This window comes from Atractosteus spatula, chromosome 18, assembly GCF_055471065.1.
Source record: "Atractosteus spatula isolate fAtrSpa1 chromosome 18, fAtrSpa1.hap1, whole genome shotgun sequence".
NCBI lineage: Eukaryota > Metazoa > Chordata > Actinopteri > Semionotiformes > Lepisosteidae > Atractosteus > Atractosteus spatula.
In genome coordinates this window covers 1,198,815-1,210,932 of record NC_142723.1, presented here as the reverse complement: position 1 = coordinate 1,210,932, position 12,118 = coordinate 1,198,815, and the positions used below count along the sequence as shown (strand labels likewise).

Here is a 12,118-nt window from a genome sequence, read left to right as displayed (position 1 = left end):
TCATGCAGGTATGTCTCCGCAAACTGATGCATTGAGTCCAACCCATCTCCTGTCCTTCCTTGTTTTAGGTCGATTAATTGTTGCTAAAGGTGCAATTGGTTTGACCTGCCCGTTGGTCTTCAATAAGCAAGGCTGGAGGGGCGTGTGTTTGGAGCTGGAGGTGGACAGAGTGATTCTTACCCCTGCACCAGGGCTTCACTGATCTGCTCTGTGGTTTCCACAAGAGTATAATTTGAGTCTGACCGCAGTCTGCACTGGCTGCCGGTGCCCAGCAGGAGATTGCTCTTCCTGTGGTGACCACAGACGGGCAGGCGATTGAATAACAACGCACGTACCTGCTCTGTTTATGCCAATCACGTACTCCCCTTGCACTTTTGAAGACTAAATCCTAAGTCTGCGACTGCCCAGAGCATTCAGATGTAAAACCAGATTTTTCCTGCAGAGAGGCAGCCGTGCACTTGCCGTGACTGAACCAGCTAGTGAAAACATCAGTAGTTAAATAGGACAGGCATCAAGTGGAGATAAATGCTGAGTTTTTCGCCTTCCAAGTGGCGTGTGTTGAAGGACATTTTCATTAAGCTCTGCCCTACCACACTGGTCAGATAGCCAGCAGATGGTCTGATCTCTGCTCGTCACTCTCAGTGTGCTGGCACCACATTTTTAGCCAGTGGAGAAGGTCGTTTTTCCGATGCATCACTACAATCACTCGATACACCCACGCAAATATCAAAGACCGCAATTAGGACAAAAAAAAAGCAACAGCCACTTTCCATTGAACTCCTGTGCCCGAATATCACTTTTTGGACACTTGAGTTTTGGGCTTGGCTTATGCGGTTTTTAGGGTTTTTTTTTTTTTTTAGTTCCAGGGAAAACAAATCCCACCACCTGCTCTAATCCTGTTCTCCTTTGCTCAACACAGTCTCCTTTATCATTCTGTTCCCTAATCCCTCTCTCTGTTCCATCTTCAACGTGACAGTTACGTTCCACAAATGCGCCTTTTTCGCGTCAGGAGTGCACAGAAAGAAAAGTGTCCTAACATTTCTCAGCAAGACCGACCAAGTCATGACTCAGTAATGCAGCTGTGCATGCCAGACCAGCAGCTGCGATAGTGATCGCATTTCACATTGGAGTGCAGAGGCTCCCCCCACCCACCATGTTTCTGCTAAACAAGGTGTTAAAATACAAGAGAAACCCTGCATCACCCTAAAGTGCAAAGCACTACAGTATATTCTGCTATGTATACACAGGCCCAGATACAGGACACTTCATAAGCCTAAGGTTAGTAATTCAAACTAGGGAATCTACAAGACTAGCAAAACAGACTAGATCAGGGAGGTTCACAGTCCAGCTCGTTATCTTCATTTCTTTAGATTAGATGCCATAGGAACAGTAATTAGTTCTATGGAGGTATTAAAAGCCAAGTTGCTATGAAAACTCGCTGGACTGTGCACCCCCAGGACTGGACTCGGGCACCCCTGGACTGACTACAGCCCAGCTTCATGCTGCTGACATGGCCCTGAGCTTTCGTTTTTCCTTTTCAAAAGCTGCTGTGCAGCACACTCTTGAGGGAGCTACAAAAATACATGCAAGCACAGACTTCAACACATGCTATACTAGTACCTCGGTTCCGCTACCTACCATTGGTTAAGAATATCCTTCCAAATTTACAGTCCAGCTCCAGGGCCTCCAAGCACGATCCTGGAGAGCCCCAGTCCAGGTTTTCGAAGCCACCATTACACCACCAGCTTCGGTCAAACTCCGTTCCCGGAGGGTCTGGTTGTCTCCAGGTTACAAAGTTGGTCTTATTAATTAACTGCATAATTCTAAGATTGCCTTGGGTGATTAACTGTTTAATTGACTACTGGCTTCGGAACGAAACCCTGAAGGCACCAGGCCCTGCTGGACCTGGAACCCTACAGTCTGACAGCCCTGTTCGAAAGCCTTGTCGTCAATTAAACAGCTGAGGACCTCTTGCCTGAACAAATTATTTCATCAATAATTTCCAGGTTTTCCCAAACTTTAGAAATTGGTAACCTACAATACGGACTGGGGTTCTCTGGGAGCAGGGTCGGACACCTTGGATCTAGCTGGAATCGGGCTGAATCACTGGATTTCAGGAGAAACATTTAACCTCAGTGTAGGCTGAAATCGAACTGGCTTTTGCACATTTCTGATTGCCTTTGTCCTGTGGTAATAATAAATATCTATATATATACATGGCTGTATACTAGTACAAGACAGCCAAGCGTAAAGTTTCGGGAAATCACATTTGTTACATCACTGTTCAGAATGTCAACGCACAGTTGTTGTATCTCTATAATACAGTGCTTGCCTATACTCGTTAAACATTAGCAAACCACACATTTCTCAGAAAGTCTCCTCTTCCCTGCAAGGTTTTTTTGTGTCAAATTGAAAGTTGTTGAAAATAGCCCAAAGTCTTAATTTTGTCCCCGGTGTTTTAAAAACAGCTCCCACTCCTACATGCAACAGAAGTGGTTACCAATAGCTGCATCTGGAAAGCTTTATGGCTATAAAGAGGACTGAGGGCCCAGGTGTTCCCTGAAGAGAAAGGGGCTTGTTTGTCCTCGGTAGAAACGTGTGCAGGACAGGCGGATCCCGATCAGCCGTCGTGTCTGAAACGCGACACGAGCTCGCGCGGGGCAGCGATCGTCTCTCGGAGAAGCACCGCGGGTGAAACGTCTTGAAAAGACGTGGAGGAAACAAGCTGCCCCAGAAGAGAGAGGAAAAAAAACAGATCGAAAATGAACAGGAAAATAATCCGCACTGGTGGGTTTCTGGCTCTCGTCTGCGTTCTGGGGAGCACAACTGGAACGGCCCCGGAGAGACGCATGTCTGCCCACGTGGCACCGGTGCCCCCAGGCCTGCCCCTCCCCAGCTCCACCGGGCCCTGCCTGGCGGCCTGGCGGCCTGGCTCACTGCGCCTGGCTGGCATGGTTCCCGCTCAGGTCCTCTTTGGTCTTCTGGATGCAGCTGAAGATCTCCTGAAACAGGGCCTTGTACTCGGGCTGCTGGCCGTCGGGCGAGGCCAGTGGCTCGTCGGCGCCGGGCGAGGGCAGGGGCAGAGCGCCCCGCGAGGGCCGGCGGGCCGTCTGCACGGCCTTGTGGCTGAGCCCGTCCTCGCCCAGCTGGCAGCGGCGCAGCAGCTCCTCGTACTTGACCTGCAGGGCGCTGTACTGCGCGTCCACCTCGTTCAGGAGGGAGATGCCCCGCTGCTTCACCGCCTCCGAGCGCCGCGCGCAGGTGCGCTCGTGGCCCCTGCGGATCTCCTCCGCGCTGCTGCAGCGCTTCAGCAGGCGCCTCTCCGGGGCCGGGGCCGGGCCCTCCGCCCGCTCCTCCTCCTCCTCCTCCGCCAGCGGCTCCGGGAAGGACAAGAAGGCCGCCTCAGGCAGCAGCCTCTCCACGCGGCTCAGGAAGGCGGCGTCCGAGCGGCAGGCCTGCCGCAGCTCGTCCACGTCGGCCTCCAGCTCGCGCACGCGGCCGCGGCAGGCCTCCAGCTCGCCCAGCCGCTGCTCCAGCTCGCCGTTCTCCCGCGCGATCAGCGCCGCCTCCTGCTCCGCCGCCCGGCGCCGCCCGCGCTCCGCCCCCAGCTGGGCCCGCAGGGCCGCCACCGCGCGCCGCAGGCCGCCGTTCTCCTCCTCGGCCGCGCTGCGCTCGCTGCAGCCCGACACGATCCTCTCCGCGAACACGTGGTCGTACACGAAGTACCTGCAGAGGGGAAGAGCGGTCAGGGACAGCGGCTCCCGGGTGTGATGACCTCCAGGCCCGTCAGCCTGGTGAGTATTAACACCAAGTCCACGGACTCAAAAGCCCTTGAAACTCACAGGCCCAGATCTTTGCAATCACCCCCGGATTTCAGCAGCAGCTGGTGCGCTCGGTCAGCGCGTGGCTGCTCCGAGACTCGAGAACGAGAGTGAAAAGCACAATCGTATTTTTTTCTGCTAAGATGAGCCCTAGGCTGAAGGAAAGGAAAACAAAGCCCAGGTGTGTGTCTTTGTCTGGCTGCGGTGAAAAGGCCACAGGGGATTCTGCTGCGAGACTGTGAATGACTGTCCAGAGGAGATTAGACAGTCTGGGCTCACGTGCGCTCAGACCTCTGAGTCAGCTGCCAGGCGCTCAGACAGTCAACGCCGTGTTTAGGGTGGCTGTACAGGGATCCTTAAGAACCAGTCTGTCGGCCAGGGCAATCTCCGGCCACTGCTCTCCTACCACCTTCACTTTAACGGAGCACAGCGCAGCCTCTAGCTCCGGGTTTCATCCTTCATGCGCGCGGGACTTCACTGAATAATGGCGTGCTGACTTCATTTGGCTAAATTACCCCCTTCTGCCAGCCTTTCATTATTAGGGACTTCAAGGGCCGTGCTGTAACAGCCGGTAAAAACAGGTTACCAACTCTCTGTGTGCCACGGGACTGCTCTGCTGTGTGGTTTGCCAGAGCAGCTCTGCGTCGGCCCCCGCGAGTGGCTCACTTGCGCATGTCATAGAGCTCCTTGAGGCAGGACACGCTCTGCGTGGTGGTGGAGCGGCACTGCTCGGCCAGGTCTCGGCTCAGGCGGTCTTCGCGCCGCGGCGTCCGCAGCTCCTCCACCTGCCGCTGCAGCTCCTCCACCTGAGTCTGCAGGCTCTCGATCGTCTCCGTCAGCCTGGGCAGAGCGAGAGAGGGGGCTTACCCTCTGGACAGCACAACCCGGCCTCATTCTCATATCGGGAGAGGACAGCTGTCTGCACACCCCGTCCCCGAGCTCGAGCCCACCCTCGTTCCCCCACAGAGCGGCCCGACGGCCCCGCGGAGCCTCACCCCTGGATCCGGTGCTGCGAGCTGCGGTTCTCCACCACCAGCCTCTGATTGGTCAGCTCCAGCTCGCGCGCGCTCACGTCCAGCTGCTCGTAGAGCTTGGCGTGCTGCTCGTTCATCTGCCGGAGGAGGTCCACCTGCTTCGACAGGTGCTGACGGAGAGAGGGGGGGCGGGTCAGAAGGGGGCGGGTCTAACAGGCAGGCTGCAGGGGGAATCAACCACACAGTGCCACAGGAGGAGGAGGGTTGACACTGGCACAGAACACGGGGGGAGAGACGGCAGTCCTGGCTACACCTGCAGCGCCCCCCCCCCCCCCCAGTATGCAAGTGTGAGTGTGGACGGGTGTCCCTGTGCCATGTGTCAGGACAGGCTCCACCTGCGAGCCGTGAACAGGAGAGCAGTTATCGAAGCTGGGGGGATGAATGGCAGGTTAAGACACCCTGGACAGAACCAGCAGCAGCAGGAGACATGCTGATCTTTCAGTGGGTCAGGGATGAGCCTCGGCTCAAGAAAACTTCCTCGAACAGCGAAACGCCCACCTCCCTCCCCTCCGCGAGGAAATTCCCTCTTGGGCGCAAGGAGGCGTTACCCCAGCTGCCGGGCCTCCCCGGTGTCACCACAAGCCCGCGGGACGATGGGATAGGGACCTCGGGGTCACCCTGAGCACAACATCAATTCCCTGGAGCTGCTAGTGTGAGGAACCCTGATTCTGTCCTGCAGGATGGGGTATTAGCGACGGATCCATGACCCACGTACATAGCACTCTCGGCTCCCCAGCCTGCAGCAGCAGGGCAGCGCAATACGAGCTGCACCTCATTAAAAATCCCAATCCGATCGCCTGGGAGAAAGGACAAAGTCAGGTTTCACCTCGTAATGGGTTTAGTGTAATCAGTTTTTTTTATAACTAGGGAGCTCTGCAATCCTGAGTGGAAATTATCTGCGGATTATCAGTAATCGCGATTAAGAAAAACCACGTTGCGTCAGCTTTCTAATAATACATAAAGCAAACATACATCAACATCATATCCCTATCAAGCACGCCGGCACAGCGAGACGGGTCTGACCTCTAAAGCAGTGTTAGATCCGATTCCCTTGCCTGTTCTCATTGCTCTCTGTAACAGTGTTCTGACATTTCACAGAGAAAGTCTCTCTCACTCTCTCACTCTCTCACTCTCTCACTCTCTCACTCTCTCACCACTGTCTAGATCTCCTCTCTGGGTATAACAGTCTTCTAACCCTACGACGAGGTCAGATATCGGGGGTCTTGTCCACATGTATTCATCATATTTACTGCTACTTTCCAAAAGAAACTGACAAAGGCTAAATGCTGGACATCTTAATCTATTCTCTTCATTCTAGTTGTCTTAAACCAAAGCGAAGTGCAAGGGAGAAATGGTTTTATTGCTATTAATGCGAATGGATCTAAAGTGGCTTGTCAGAGTGATTTTATTCCAAGTCTACTTACAGCTACCCCCTCCTGCACATGGGAGAAGGTTAAGATTTCTTAGGGTACCGCTGAAGAACTTTTCATGTACAATGGAAAAAGCAGTTGTAGAAATCTAAATTGAAAACTGTGGTGTTATTTGGATTGCAATCAGGGTTCTGATTTGCACCAGGCACCTTTCAGGTGTAAGATTAGTGGGCTTTTTTCAATGCAGTGCAGAGCGGATGCTTATAATGTAAAGAGCTCCCATGAGCCACAGGGAGGCCGGTGGGTGGTTTGGCCATTGACAGCCTGACTTCAGTGACACAGCTTCGACTGAAGGCTGCCTTGCATTCTGCTCTTTTGTTAACTCAATCCGTTTTTTAATTTTATAGTTTAAATGAACTCTTAATTATATTTCTTTATTTAAAAAAAACGATACTGAAGAACTCTTGCTTTTTTTCTTAATCCAGAACATTTTGCTTAGAGAAAAGCCACGTGTTTAATGTATACAAACAAGACAGAACAAGCTCTGTGCGCTCAGCACTAAGTCGGTTCAACACGATGGGTGGTTTCTAATCAGGCAGCAGCCTCAGACAGAGTCAAGCTTGCCTTTGTTGCACGTGAATCGCCGTCAGCCACTGAGACCATAAAACACTTTGAAAATAACTCCCTAGTAGAACAGTAATAAAAAAAACACAAACTGCACTTGTAGGACGCACAAATGGTGTGGTTTTTTGCAAGTGTTCAGAGAACAGTCTCCTTCAGGGCATGGCCCAGGGGAAGCAGAAATCCCAATGCACTCAGCATTCTGCATGCAAGTGTAGTGGATCACAGGGAACAGGAGCATAACAATGAAGGACTTAACGTGCTACAAAGAGAATCTGGGAAGAGCGGGAGATCATATTCAGACTTGGCAGAGATGATAGCGTGGCATGATGTGGGAATATTATATTCCGCGTGCTCTCAATGCTCGGATCACTCAGCTGAGCTGCAGGTGTTTGTTGGCCAGCTCCCGTGCCTGCCCTGCTGCTTCATCAGAAACCAGCACAGGTGTCTCCCAGCCGACGTCCGACTGACAGCCGGCCAGCACAGGGCATTCAGAGGCAAGACTCGCGGCACTGGGGAGCTGAAATCAGACATGCCCTGTTCTCAGGGCCTCCGTCAAGCTGGAGTCGAGTTAGCAGAAGAAGTCAGCAGAAGCTCGAGTGAAGCAGAGAGGAAGTGGCCGGAGACGCACGCTCGGTCACTGATGACGAGCACAGAAGAAGATGGAGCGCTCTGCAGCAACCTCACCCCAAGCAGTCTCACGTATTCACGAGAGAGCGAACTGAATTGTGCTGCATCCCTGCTCCCGCCAGATCCTCAGAAGGAGAGACTCCTCGCAGGGCAGCAATATCCTTATTAACGGGGTTATATTACGCTGCTGTGGAACGTAATGAGGATTCTGAGATTTATCTCAGAGAAGATCAGGAAGGGCAGAAAAAATAAATCAAGGTGCCTGCTCCGCTGACGCAGCTAAGAGTGGCCAAGGCTGCCCGACCGATAAGCTGATTAGTCAGGAAACGAAGACCTGAGAACTCCCGGAGTAACGACTATCCAGTCACAGCGCTGATTCATTGAGGAACCCGCAGGTTTTAATCCAATTACCTGCCAGAGCCCAGGATGATTTATTAAAACCGCTAAATTAAATTCAAGTTAAAAAAAAAAGGGGAATTCGTACTGATGGCCCCGCACAGTCGGGCGAAGAACACAGGACGCATGAGCGCTAAGGGCAGCCGAGGCATCGCCCACATCAGGGCTGAGCGCCGGGGCAGCCGAGCGCCGAGGGCGCGGGCCAGCGGCACAGGAAGCAGGAAAAGCCTAGCACGAGGAGACTCCCGGCTCCCTCCTCTGCTGGCACGGCTCCAGGACGACCAGCGTGAGACGCTGGGCCTCGGGAGCCGGGAGGAGGCGGCGCCAAGGACTCCCGGGGCCGATCGCGGTCATCAGAGGATCACCCCCCTCGCGCGGGGCCTCGGACAGACAGGTGATCACGGACGGGTTCAAGAGCTCAACGCCACTCTGACCTCCTGCTGGAGGAAGAAACCAGGGCGCCAGACAGGACGTTCCCCAGGGACGCCCAGAGTGAAAGAGCCCGGGACACATCAACAGTGCCGCAAAGCGTATCTCAATGGGGGTTAAAATACACAATGTACCAGTTAGGAGCAGCGGTTTCAACCCCACGCCCCACGTGTTAATGCCTAACCTGCCTTCATTCCAGCCGAGTCTCAGCAGCCCACCGAGAGGAAAGGCGAAACCCGCTCCTCGCCCCCAGTACCTCGATCTCCTGCAGCTGCTCCTGATTGGTGGAGTACATCTGCTGGAGCCCCTCCTCCAGCTCGCGGTTGCGGTCCAGCAGGGTCTTGCCCAGCTCGGCGGCCAGGTGCAGGTCTGGAACACACAGGAGACAGAGGCGGGACGACTGAGGAGGGGAGAAGGCTTTCTACACGCTGCAGTACCAGGGCAACGCTGAGCATTGTGGTGGGTATCTGGGACAGCTCTGGGTGTCAGGTGGAGGGCATCAATGTACTGACAATCCCCTTAATTAGTCTGCTATTATAGAAGAATCGGGTCAAGTCCCATGGGACCCCTTAAGGCTTAACAGTTATCTCATTGACAGAGCTGGAAAATGTGTTTTTAAGCACCAACAAAAATCCCAGGGAGTTTCAGACTGTGCCCAGGTGTTAATGACTGATGCACTGAAATTTAGATGCTTGGCAATATTTTCTCCATGTGAAATAGTTTCAGTTCAAATCTGAAACACTGAGGCTGGGGGTTCTGTGGGCTCGTATCACAGATGGCAGATTCCTTCCTTGTGAACATGTCCTTTCCTGCCTGCGTGTCTTTACGCCTTGAAAACCCTTCTCACTGCTCATCTGCTTTGGGATTCATGACCTGCAGTGGTATAAACCTGCACTTTCTCTGTGCAAAAGGCTATTAGATACACGAAGCAAATCCTGCAATTCTGATTTCTGCAGACTATCTGTGCCAGCGGCACACAGCGCCTGTTACATTGCAAACGGAGAAAAATCTAGATTTTAAAATAAGTGTCATAGCTAAGGAATCTGTCCACACTTTGTTTGTATAGTCCATTTAAGTGACCTCAAGTTCTTTTTTCACTGGGTGTTGTATTCATAAGATGTGGAGAAATATACCTCCAGGGTGTGAAACCAGGGTACTCTCCGTCTTACAACTAAGTAGTAGCTGAAGTCTATAATGCCCATTTATGGTCTCTCTCTAATTCTAGGCTGCGTCTTTTATATTTTTGGTAGTTAAATCATCTTGGGGTGTTAGTCCAGTAGGGTTGCTGCAGAGCCAGCCAGACCTGACAATTAAGAAATGCGGTTTTGCAGTTACACAGTGTTGAGAGGGAAACTGGCCTGTGTCTAGTTTGCCCATCTTCCTAAGTAGAGGTGCAATATCTTGCATTGCTCAGGACCTGCAATCCGTTTTCTGCCAGCTCATCGTTTCACAAAGAGCCTCGTTTAAGTGGCGCTGGCTCACACGCAGGGGTCTGCCTGAGGCTTGAAAACTCCGCCGTCTGATCGCCTTGAGCATCCACTGACACTCAGGAGAACCGCACTCGGAAATTCATGCTCTACAATTTACTTCTCGAGTCAGAATCCCAGAGGTGCAAACAATATCTGTGGGACATTTTAGAGACAAACGGCATAAAGTGAGAGACAATGGTTAGCCCAGGTCTTATGAAGTCTGACGGAACTAGTATCAGGCAGACAAAAGTGAATGTATTGAGATGAAGTGGCAAACAGAATTGTTGCTGAGGTTTTCAGTGGTCTGGAAGTGACTTGCAGTTCGATCTTGTTTTACACCCTGAACGGGAAAAGGTGAGAGAGCAGTTTCTCCTTGCGTTAAAAAAAACAACACTGCAAATGATTACAGCCTACAGCACAAAAACACCGGTTTCATCTCCTCCCAGCCAAATAACTTGGAAACACTGTGAGAGGTTTGAAGCCGAACACGTCAAGACCCACAACTGTGCTGCCCAAGTAACTGTAACGTAAAGAGAAGGTCACGCATCTGTAATACTTCCTTGCACTTGTATAGTGCTCTTCAAAGGATCCCCGAGCGCTTTGTATACAGGAGGGGACCCACTTTGCTGCTGGTGAGGTGCAGCACACAGCACCCTCACCGCACAGCAGGTCAGGGGGGGCACAGAGAAATATATCCTCAATAATTTTTGCATGTTGTGAGGTTCTAAATTAGTTCATTAAATGGGTGCACATTGGTCGTAAACATTCTTCGGCGAATCTCGGGGGATGCTAAGAGCTGCATCTGCGTCAGAAAGCTGCCTTGTTTCCAATGGGTTAATTTCTTGATCCAGGAAATGCGAGCGAAAATTCACAGGGAAACCGCAGCTATCTCAACTGGGAGCTGAGCGACACATCGATGCAACACTTGTGTTTGCGGTGAATTTCTGTTCATCGAAAAGCCTTAAGCTCGGTTATATTTTGAAGAGCTCTGACCATTTCTCGCGGCTAATCAACGACATCCTTTCTTACAAAAACACTCGACAGCAACGTGCAAGGAAGAAGTCACTGCTCTCGGCGGCTCAGTGCATGCTCCTTTTAATGCCTTCCGAGCGTATCTTTGCTTTTTCGAGCACTTGGGCGGTCCAGTCTAGCTTGGCTTTGCTGCTGTTGAAATCGCGGTGACAAAGGAGTCTGATAAGGGCTGCTTCCTCTCTGAGCTGCAGTAGCTGTCGGGAAGAAGTGACCCGGCGAATTAAGAGCTACCGCTTCACAGCGAATGTGGCCGAATTTATCGACAAAAAGGGCTTTGTGCGAGATCCACCGACGCGACTCAGCGTTTCCCAGATTATGCTGCAATTCACATTCAATTCTAAATCACACCCCCGGCAACGAACATTTTCACGCCGGGTCGGAAAAAATAGCAGAACATTATTGCTAAAACACGACACTGTCGTGGAGTTTTTAAAACCCGACCGTCCGCAGCACTGCGGTTTAACCGTGTTGGGTTAAAGCAATATATACTTGCTTTTAACATCTTCTTTAACATCGATTTGTAACTCAATATCAGTGTTAATTTCTTACAAGGGAAATGCATCCTCGGGAACACAAAACAAAAACGTGAAAACAGTTTTAAGAAACAATATAGACGCTGCATGAGATTTTTTGGGATGGGGATTCTCTTTCAAATGGGCGGCTCGGTTGAAAACCAACGTTTTGACAGGCAACACTAATCATACAACAGAAACGCGCACATCGCCCTCAGAGGCGGCGTTGAAAGCTTCGCCTCTGGGACGCATCTCCCTGCTGCACGCTGAGCGCACAGCCCCGGGCTCTGGGCGAGCCCCGGCGCCGTTACCTGGCTCAGCTCTCTTCAGCACCACCGAAGAGCAGTCCAAACGCCTCTGCCCTTACCGTGCTCCAGGTCCTGGTGATCATACCACGGTTCCTCCTCCTTGATCTCGAACTCTTCCTCCACCATCATATCGGTCAGCATGTTCGCGGCCGGGGGAGGGGGGGGGACGACTCTGGGGACGGGTGTGCTTATTGTCCTCCGCTGAGCAATTCTGTCCCTTCTTTTTTCTCTGTCTCGGAAGAGCGGGCAGCTCCTGCTCCTGGGTGCAACACACACACACACCAGCACGCTCGCCGGCGACTGAGCTCTCGACGCTCTGGAGCCTCCAGCGGCTCGCACGGGCTGCAGCAACGTGGCACCCAACCCCTGCGCAGCCACCCGTCCGTACGCCGCGGCGACGTCAGGAGCGGGCGTGTCAATGGGAGCCAACGTCACTTGATCGGCAGCTCCACGCTTCGGGGGGCGCATTGAAACGCCGGGGAGGCGGGTCCGGAAC

The 12,118-nt window shown here is 52.5% G+C and overlaps 1 protein-coding gene across 1 annotated transcript; it reads right to left on the bottom strand.

Annotated features, from left to right (window-relative positions):
• Positions 1-827: 827 nt before the first annotated feature.
• On the bottom strand, positions 828-11,980 carry cdr2a (cerebellar degeneration related protein 2a). Its single transcript, XM_088936704.1, has 5 exons — positions 11,682-11,980; positions 8,558-8,670; positions 4,817-4,965; positions 4,488-4,661; positions 828-3,726 (listed from the first exon to the last, which is right to left on the bottom strand). The coding sequence occupies exons 1-5, from the start codon at positions 11,761-11,763 to the stop codon at positions 2,934-2,936; spliced, it is 1,311 nt and encodes a 436-aa protein (XP_088792830.1). The 5' UTR covers positions 11,764-11,980; the 3' UTR covers positions 828-2,933.
• Between the last annotated feature and the right edge of the window lie 138 nt (positions 11,981-12,118).

Bases quoted from the DNA above. Each gene is read 5' to 3' on its own strand.
- cdr2a (XM_088936704.1), bottom strand. From the start codon at position 11,763: ATGCTGACCGATATGATGGTGGAGGAAGAGTTCGAGATCAAGGAGGAG. The intron at 8,671-11,681 runs GTAAGGGCAGAG...TGTGTGTTCCAG, and splicing joins TCACCAGGACCTGGAGCACG to ACCTGCACCTGGCCGCCGAG. The intron at 4,966-8,557 runs GTACTGGGGGCG...TCTCTCCGTCAG, and splicing joins AGCAGCTGCAGGAGATCGAG to CACCTGTCGAAGCAGGTGGA.